Below are 9,788 nucleotides of genomic sequence, written 5' to 3' on the forward strand. Positions count from 1 at the left end.
GACTTCCTCTGTCTCCTGCGTGAGATACGAGTCGAACCGGAGCTCCGCCAATAAAAGTGCTTCGTGCGGTTGCATCAAGAAGGCCTGTCTGTCGAGTTCCTGGGACATCCTAACTCCCATGACCTGAGGACCCGAGGGAGTTCCTCCCGAGGGGGTCCTACAACCTTTACCCTACTTTCACCAGCTCATCATCAAAATTTCCTAATTTCTGGCTGAGGGGATGGTGCAGTAGGTAACAGTGCCTGCTGCTAACCAAGTCCGACCCCTCCCCCTGACTCCCATGATGGAAGGAGAGATCCGATCCCTACAATCTGTCCTCTAGCAAGCACCACAGCAGGCATTTGGGTGTACACACATGCACTGGGGGACTAATTACAATAGGTTTTAGAAAACTTCCGAATTTCTAGTTCTTTAGGGCTGCACTTCTAAGCTTGCTATTGTTTATTCTCCAAATTCTGTTGGGAAGTATGGCTGCTGCATACCAGAGTGGGCTAGAGAGCTCACGACTGGGTCTCAGCACAGCTGAGAGGCAAGATCAAGGGGTCCTACCTTTGGGACTTGTGGCTACAAACAAAAGGTACTTCAGCATTCAGCATCTGTGAGTCTGGAAAGAGGAGTGCTTAAGCCAGGCAGTAGTGGTGCACGCCTTTAATCCCAGCATTTAGGAGGCAGAGGCAGGCAGATTTCTGAGTTCAAGGCCAGCCTGGTCTACAGGGTGAGTTCCAGGACAGCCAGGGATACACAGAGAAACCCTGCCTTGAAAAAAAAAAAGGAAGGAAGGAAGGAAGGAAGGAAGGAAGGAAGGAAGGAAGGAAGGAGAGAGAAAGAAAGAAAGAAAAGAGAAGAGGAGTGATTTATCCAGCACAGCCTCAGCTAGGCAGGCTTTTGGATAGATTCAGTATGTTCATTTCTTCTGAAGCTTATCACACTTCCATGGAAAAGGCCAGGACTGACAGATGTGTCGTGCTTGTGTGGGAAAAGACCGAGTGTAGCTTGTCAGGCGGCATCTGAGGAGGCACTCAACTTAGACCCGCCTCCCTTCTAAAAGAGCATTCTTTCGGCTAAGCAATGTCTGCCGTGTAGGAGGGAGTTAACAAAGGGGGCAGGATTTCTGTCCCAAGCCATCTGCATTGAAAACCTGAGGTGGGAAAGATTTAAACTCTTTCCATGAATTCAAGGAAAACCCCAGTGATATGGGTAGAGACACCATTCCCATGGGGAGAGAAGGGACCTAGGATGTAAGACGCTGGCAAGTGTCCTTTAATGTGAAAACAGTGGCCAGTTTCCTTTAGGGGACTCCAAGAGGGCACATGACATGTTCATCATCCCTCATGGTGGGGGTAGAAATGGATAGAAGATACTCTAAGAATTTTAACATAGGCTGGTGTGTGTATGTCGGCAGGGGTTGGGGAAATAGAAGACACCCACCTATGAATTTTAGCATAGGCTGTGGGGAAACGGACTGTTTACTGGCTTTGTAGCCAGGAGCTGAGTTTGGGTTTAAAGAGAAGCGTAACTGGGGCAGAGTTAGTGCTGGGGAAGACAGCCAAGAGGGTCTGTGGAACTGAGGAAGCAGATGGACTCCGTGTCTCTCCTCTTGCAGGTGTCAACAGGAGCCTATAAGCGCCAAGTACATGAAGTTCCCCTGGGGAAGCAAGTAACTGAAGCCATGGTTGTTGAGAAGATAACCTGGGCTTCCTGGACAAGGTAAATGAAGAGAACTCTTGTTGAAGAGGCCAGCTCTGCCTCTGGGTTTGTGATGGCCAGGCTAGGAAGAGATGAAACTGGCTTTTCTCAGTGCGGGAGGATGCATAGCTGCTAGACACTGGTTTAGGAGAGGATTTTATGTGATCAGGGCTTTCTTTTTGTTTAATCATTCTACCAGCCCCAAGCCACATTCAGCAAGTTTAAGTGTTTTGCCAAGCCCACCAACAATGAAGCTTCTAGTAACCTAAAGATAGAAGGTACAGGAACTCTGTCTTGGCCAACATACATAGTCAGTGGAACTATAAGGAATAAAAATAAAATCAAAATTTTCCTTCTGGAATGTAGGGGAGGGAGTTGGGGAAGGGCAGTGCCTGGTGGTGAAAATGCAGAGCAGGGTGTGCCACACGACCAAATGACCTACAATTCCTATCTACTTCTTACCCTAGGAGGGGACAACAACCCTAGGAAATTATGTCCCATCTTCCTAATATCTTTTCCTCTCGGAACAGTGTTCTCGGAGATGAAGTCATTGGAATCTGGCCACGAAATGCAGACAAGGCTGATGTCAACTGTGCATGTGTGACCCATGCTGGCTTGAACATTGTCACGGGGGATGACTTTGGGCTTGTGAAGCTCTTTGATTTTCCATGCACAGAGAAATTCGTGAGTCTCCCTGAGCTGTCTCTGGGCCATGCTCCTATACTATCATATAGATGACCATCAGTTATCATGGATCCAGTCCTGTGGGGCTTTGGCTTGCCCCTGGTGAATGAACAAATGGCCACAAAGTTGGGGACGAAATCAGGCAGGGAAATCAGCAAGTGTGGCTGACAGATGCACCTGGAAAGGGCAGTGCTTACTGTTGAGACTTGAGCCTGGGTCTCAGGGGAGAGAAGTCTACAGCCTTAAGAGGAAGGGCGACTGCAAGGCCACAGCAGGCACCCTTCTCATCAAGGCCTTCTGCAGACAGAGTAGTGGGGGTTTCTGGAAGTGAGGCAACTGGTGGATCAATAACCCAACAAGTTACTGGGGTCAACGTGTATTCAACTGCTGCGCTCATGTTTGCTTTTCCTCACAGGCCAAGCATAAACGTTACTTTGGTCACTCTGCTCATGTGACAAACATCCGTTTCTCTTCTGACGACAAGTATGTGGTCAGCACCGGAGGAGACGACTGCAGGTTGTACTGGATTAATTTGGTTGGCTCCTTGGGTGGTTCTGCTAGTTGGGGTGTCCTGTGGGCCAGGCTCTGCCAGGGACACAGGAAGGGTCGGATATGGAACAATAAAAAGGAAATTTCATGAGTTTTTAGGGGAAAAACAAAAACTTCTTTCCATACTCTGTTGTTGGTGTTCTCAACAAATTTTGGCAGGCCTGTGTCCCCTCTAGGGCTGTCCTGGGATTGGCTGAGCTCAGGTTATATGACAGCTATTCTGAACATTGCTGGGGGGTGAAAGGCAAAGGGTAAGAAATCTGGAATGGCTAACTTGAGTAGAAACAATCACTGATAATCAGGTTAAATCCACCTTCATCCATTTGTCCTTGAGAATTGCCAGCCTAGCTTAATGATGCTAACTAATAACATCTTATTAAGTTTAAAGATGGTAATAACACGGAGCCTTTAGTGACACTAAGAAACAATGGAGGCAAATGAGTTGCCATGAGGAACGGGAGATGCTGGGGTTTAGGGCCAGTTCGTGGCCCAAGTCCAAAGAGCTATTTGGACAAAGAGCCAAGGAGGCTTTTGGCCTTCAGGTGAAATACGCAGGTTATTTGGCATGAAGCGTGGTTTGGAAGCCATTGTTTTAGAAGGAAGGAAACCTTCCAACCTGACCCATAGGTCTGCAGCCTCTCTGAGGTAGGAGAGGGTTTCCTAGCATATGGAGGACAGGACCAGGTCATTCTATAACTCAACTTCAACATAGCTAAAGGTTTTATTACATTACCAAATCTTGGTTTTGTTTAATAAAAACTCAGGGGTAGCTGAAAAAGTAAAACAGGACTAGCAAGCCTGATAGCCCGAGTACAGAGAACCCACCCTTGAAACTGAGCTTGCACACGTTTGTGTACAGGCACAGAATTAATTTTAAACCATTACAAATAAATTTGGATGTTTTTAGTGGTCTGAGGTACCTATAAAGAACACAGTGCGCTGCGATGGCCTGTCGAGCCACCTCCAGCTCTGTGCTAGCTATTGAGGGATTCTTACTTGGGGTAGTACCTCAGTTCCTTTGGAATAATGAACATTCGTTCAAAACAGCACCAGCCGAACAGAACAAGCTGGGAAGAAAAGGCCTAAATGAACTGGCCAGCCCAGTGCAGGAAATACGAAGTGACTTCTGTTTACAAACAAGACTTAAAGTAACTTAAAAACATAAGGCCTTGAGGACATGGTGTATAACATGTAAAAAGGGCTTCATTCAAACACACTTAACCCTCTTCAATAGTAACAGGACAGACAGTATGAAGTTGGGCTGCCAAGTCTCCAGTGACTTCATTATGCACAAATGCTCAAAGCAGCAAAAGGAGTCTAAGGAGACACACATCAAAGAACTCTTAAAAAAGAAGAGTAAACCAGGCATGGTGGCTCACATTTACAATCCTCAGACTACATAGTAAAACCTTGTCCCCAAAAAACAACCTTAAAAAAAAAGCCAAAGTGGTAACTGGGAAGGAGCGTAGACTGCAATGGGTGGCAATGGGCTTACACTTCAACCTGGAGCACTTGGCAGCATTATAGTATCTGACCACACAAAAATGTCTTGTTTGCCTTTCAGTGTATTTGTGTGGCGATGTCTGTAAACACTGGAACCCCGTGCACTATGGCTGCTTCTCCCAAGCTACTTGTAGGCAGTGCAGGGGCACCTCCTTGATGAGGACTGCTGTGGGACACACAAGCTTCTCTGAACGCTAGAGATGTTGTAGGACTCTCACAATCTGAACTTTGCAAGATGGTGATGCTAAGAAGGAATACTAAGACTGCTTCTGTTCTGGAAACTAAAACCTACACTACACTAATGGCAAAATTGGAATGATGTAGCTCACAGATAAAATTTAATCCTCAGTTACCCTAACCAATATGTAGCTTTTAATTTGCATTAAGACTTTTACAAAGGTGTTTTGCTATTCCGTTTCTATGTATTTCAAGAATGTTCACTGGACACAATGTAAGTTGGAAGAACTTAAGTACAGAAATACCGTTTCCACATTTAGCTTTCAAAACCAAATGAGCCATGTATAAACAGGTTTTAAAATGTTAATTTTTTAAAGTTTCATTTGCAGTTTTATATCCATTAAGTGCCTTCAAAGTTCCCAGTTGTGTGGGCTGCTGCCTCACCTCCCACATCGTCTTCTTCCTTCACATGGTGCTAAAACTTCAAAACTGAGGAGGGCTATGGGATTAGCAAATTCACCACTACGTCCCGCTCTGGGAAAGCAAAGCAGTTCTAAGGTGAGCAGCAAAGAGAGTCCAATTCCACAGAAAGTAGCACGGGCTTTATGTTAGTGTCAGATCCTCAAAGTAACCGATCCCTCAAATAAAGCAGGGAGAGCCGCAGTGGGATGAGTGAGCGCATCTGTCTTGCTGTTTAGTTTACCCCCCTTGGGTAGGACTGGCTTGGCTCTGCTCAATTCAGATGATTAATGCAGGGAAAATTCAGATTTTTAAAAACCTTTCGAACATATTCTCCACTTAAAGAATTTGAGTTTCTCCAGTCAGTTGTAGGACAGAATGTGACCCGACGACTATTAGTTAGGAAGGCTGGTGGGAGTTGGAGCCGGGAGTACACACCCTGGGTCCTTCCAGTCTGTGCACTAAAATTCTAGACCTGAGTTCCTGGCTATCTGACGTTGCCAATTTAGAGAAAGGCTGAAATGAGCATTTTCAGTTAAAGAATAGATTATCAACATTTACCACAGAAGTGCTTCAGCATTCTAAAAGAATTAGATTACACATTGAGCTATTTTACATGCCAACTTATGAATGCCTTACATTAACCCACTAGCAGGTTGCTGGGGCCTCAGTAGAGCCCTATGCAGCTCTGATTCTGTTTCCTGTATCTGGTGATGCTGAGTGATCACTGTGTCTGACAGTCTTGTACTACTGACCTTTCATTCAGACAGATTTGCATTAAGTAACCATGGGATGAACAACTGACTAATCAATGATATATGTACGTATATATTTGAAGAGCAATAGTGTCTGTTATAAAGACTTTGAAAGTCTTATTTGTAAAATTTATATGGTATAATTTTATGTATATTCATAAATCTTGCACTGTATTCTGTTAAAATATTGGTGCATGAGTTTATTTTCAAAGTATAAAATAATTTAAAACCTTTTGTTATGGGTCAAATAAATCTCACTATGTAAATATATTCTTTGTTCTTAAGCTGTTTCATGAACTAAAACTTTTCTAAAAGCATGTTACCATGTGTCTACTCTCTAAGCCTACCACCATGTTTTTGCTGTGCATTCATGAAACTAAAACACTAAACACAAATGTAGTCTATAAGCTTTATTGATACTTTGCTTTTACAGTTCACAATGCATTCCACAGATAATTCAATACAGCTTAAACACAATGGTATAAGTCTTCATTTTATGATTCCTTGCATAACAATGTTTGGTAACTGCAAACATTTGGAAGCATTAAATTCAGTCCACAAATTCAGAGTCTGTGACAAAATTAACTATACATACAGTAAGTCTTTGAAATGACGGTTATGTTGGAGTTCCTTGAAAACAGGTGGTAGTGTTCCTACAAGTACATTCTCTTCCTAGTTTATGTGCTTAGGACTACACTGTATAACCAATGACTCAGAGGTCAAGCACTGTGGGGCAGCTGCAAGGTTAAAGATCTAAGCTTTGTGAAACACTATATATAGATTATGTCTCTATTTACTTATATTGGCAATGTAACAGTAAATCACAATACACCTAGAGCATACCATAAGGACAGGTTTTTCCACTCTGCTTTAGTAGTATGCTCATCTAAACATTTCATTTCAGAAAAATCTGCCTCAGTTTTACACCGACCAAACACAGTACACTGTGAAAAGGGTTGTTTTTCCTGCCCCCAAATCTACCTTCTTTGCAACTTTCCAAATACAGCCAGACTACCTGCAATAGAATATAACACACAGTTTTCCCAGCATCCTTTATTCACCAAGTGCCTCATCTGGGGAAAACAAGTATGACTACAATGAGATCCATACACAGCAGCTTACAATACTTAAGATGATAAACACAGGAAGTCAAGACGGGTAATTTTTCCTCAAACAGTGCACTGCTAAAAATAAAGAACTGAAACTGCACGGCCACCAGGGGCTGACCCCTGCCCCACCCACCCCTGTAATCAAGTGATTAGCCCCTTTAAAGATGAATGTCTACTGTTTGGGGCCTTTTCATTCTGCTTTGCGCTTCAATCCAGGAATTTTTGCTTGGAGTCTACAAATGAAAAGAAAAATGTCAAATTTTGTGTTTGTTTTGTTTCCCACTTCTTGTTTTTGTTTTTTGTTTTTGTTTTTGTTTTTGTTTTTCGAGACAGGGTTTCTCTGTGTAGCCCTGGCTGTCCTGAACTCACTCTGTAGACCAGGCTGGCCTCGAACTCAGAAATTCACCTGCCTCGGCCTCCCAAGTGCTGGATTAAAGGCGTGCGCTACCACGCCCAGCCTCCCACTTCTTTAAAAACACTGTATATTATTAGAGAATCATAAAGCTACCAAAATACAAACTCGTTTTCCCACCTTTGCCTAATGTTTTTAAAAAAGCATAAAAAAGAGTTAATGCTGGCCTCAGAAGGACACTGCAGGATGATGGGCTCACCCTTGGTAAGAAGGCTGCAGGGCATACTTACTTGGCCATGGCATCCTTAACGCTCTTGTTTGCAAGTCCTAGATAATGATCTATCTGTGCCTGAAAAAAGAGGATAAAAGCATTACAAAATTAATATTGCCAAAGAATATCAATCAGTACTACATACCAACAAACTAAAGACTAGCTCCAAGTCCTTTATAATAAGAGTGAGCTCTATATTCTTCAATCTCCACAGTTAAGAAATTACCTGATGCCGTTCATATATAACAGGAATACTGAAGAGTGAGATCAGAGCTGAAAAAATAAACACACAGCTTTAAAAATAAATTTAAAAAAGAAAAGGAAAAAGAAAAAAAAGACTGGCACCATTCTAGGAGTGAACATCATACTATCAAGCCAATAGTAATCAAGGTAACCAGGCAGTGCTCTTAAAGCCTACATAAACGTCCACGTTCTCCTGAGGCCTGGGGAATGCTCACGTTGTTCTGCATGTGCTGAATCACATCACAGAGATTTTATAAAATACAGCTTCCCCAACTTAAACTCAGGGGTGCACCATCAGTGAGGCAGCTGGTAGCTGGGGTAGTCTTCAGGAGCTAGCATAATATTTCAATAAAACAGTATCAGCTACTTAAAGATCTCCCAACCTCACATTTATATCATTTTTTCTTACAATAAAGATATTCTCTACAAAAAATGAGTGCTTGTCAATCTTTTTGTAGACTTACCTAAAATCAGTAGTGTCAAACCATTGAACAAGGCACCAACGTAAGTAAACACCCACATCAACACTGCAAACTGTAATCAAACAAGAGCCCATGATAAGCAAAATGAAACTTTCATCTGAAAAGTATACATTTAAATGCCAGTCTAACAGGCTCAGACCTTGAAAACCCAGTATTGTCTTACTTCAGAAACCTAACTTGACCAAAAATGGGACTTGATTCACTTTCCTTAGAAGCCATGATAGAGCAGAACTGCTTTCCCTCAGAACAGAGAGCATGGGAAGGACACACTGCCTCTAGTCCTGTCACGGTCTAGCTTTTCAACAATGGGAGAAAAGAAAGCACCTCCTCTCCAGCCACTTGGCCTTAATTCTAATAAATTGTACTTTCCTGTCACCTTACCATCAAAGTTTTCCCTTCCTCTAAGTCACAAATCAAGGTTATGCCTGGGTGGAGAGCTCTGAAAAGAATTTCTCAGCTATGGCCAGTGTCTGAAGAGAACAAGCTTGTCTGTCACTTTCTCTACTGACAGTACTGAGCCTGCAACAAGTCAAGTGTATGAAAATGTAATAAACATGGGAAGAGGGCAAGGCCAATGTCTTAGTTGCCTTTTCTCCACGAGTATAAGGGAATAAAATTTAAACACACCTTATTAAAAACTCTGTAGGGCTTTATTTGGTGAAAAAGACATGTTTAAGTAAAATAGAAGGGCACACAATAGAATTTCAGATTACTTTGACAATTTTGGCTACTTAAAAACTTTAAAACAATGAAAATTATTTTACCTTTTCTAGAAATGTTAACCCATTTTCTAATATTCCCTTAACTATTTCTATATTTTTCCTTCAATTTTTTTCTAAGTCAAAGAAACATGTCAGAAAACATACATATTGAAATGTATATGTTAACACAGCAGCATAAGAGCCTTTTAATGAGTCTACCTAAGGGCATGAGCGCTGAAGAGCTAGCCCTGCCTTGGGCACTGGAGTGATACCCTCCACCTCCTCACAACCTATAGCAGTCAGAAGAGCAGACCCCAGGGTCATGAGAGCAGGAGAGTTGGCCCTGCCCCTCACCAGTTACAACACTGGGTGAGCTAGCTGGGAGAATGCTGAAGAGCTTGCCCTATTGGTGCAGGTGCTAGAGAGCTCACTCGGCCAACAGACCAGCTCAGACACCACCCAAACCCAGAACTAGGGCTCTGACTTGACCCAATCCAAAATTTACCTCCTCAATGACCTGATGGAGCACTTGACAGGGCTGGTCCTGCGGATCCAAAGCTGCAATGACTCACTGCAGTGAGCATTTGCAAGTAAAGATGTAGGGACAAAAGGGTGCACTGTGGGGCACACTATGGTTCCCACAGTGAGGTGTTTTCTATGTTTTGTTTATTCTAAATTTTATTTTGGAAGGAAATTTGCAAGGCCAGAGGGCAGGGAAATCAGTGGAATTGGGGTATATGATGTGACCAAAGAACTAATAAAAAGAAAAAAAATATTTTTAAAAAAAAAAAAAAAAAAAAAAAAAAAAAAAACCCTT

The 9,788-nt window shown here is 42.7% G+C and overlaps 2 protein-coding genes across 5 annotated transcripts in view; one reads left to right on the plus strand and one right to left on the minus strand.

Moving 5' to 3' along the window:
• Positions 1-4,948, plus strand: part of Eml6 (EMAP like 6) — a 271,194-nt gene extending 266,246 nt beyond the window's left edge. Inside the window, exons 38-41 of the mRNA XM_021210974.2 lie at positions 1,604-1,707; positions 2,217-2,370; positions 2,786-2,886; positions 4,484-4,948. Coding sequence (XP_021066633.1) covers positions 1,604-1,707; positions 2,217-2,370; positions 2,786-2,886; positions 4,484-4,508 — 384 coding nt within the window. The 3' untranslated portion in view covers positions 4,509-4,948. The remainder of the gene's footprint in view (positions 1-1,603; positions 1,708-2,216; positions 2,371-2,785; positions 2,887-4,483) is intronic.
• A 1,260-nt stretch (positions 4,949-6,208) lies between these two features.
• Rtn4 (reticulon 4) overlaps positions 6,209-9,788 on the minus strand; it is a 49,369-nt gene continuing 45,789 nt past the window's right edge. For all 4 annotated transcript variants that reach the window (XM_021210977.2, XM_021210976.2, XM_021210975.2 and 1 more), the window contains 4 exons: positions 8,253-8,322; positions 7,772-7,818; positions 7,565-7,623; positions 6,209-7,155 (listed from right to left, as the gene is read on the minus strand). In XM_021210977.2, coding sequence (XP_021066636.1) covers positions 7,113-7,155; positions 7,565-7,623; positions 7,772-7,818; positions 8,253-8,322 — 219 coding nt within the window. In that variant the 3' untranslated portion in view covers positions 6,209-7,112. The remainder of the gene's footprint in view (positions 7,156-7,564; positions 7,624-7,771; positions 7,819-8,252; positions 8,323-9,788) is intronic.

Source organism: Mus pahari, chromosome 13, assembly GCF_900095145.1.
Source record: "Mus pahari chromosome 13, PAHARI_EIJ_v1.1, whole genome shotgun sequence".
In the NCBI taxonomy this organism is placed as follows: domain Eukaryota; kingdom Metazoa; phylum Chordata; class Mammalia; order Rodentia; family Muridae; genus Mus; species Mus pahari.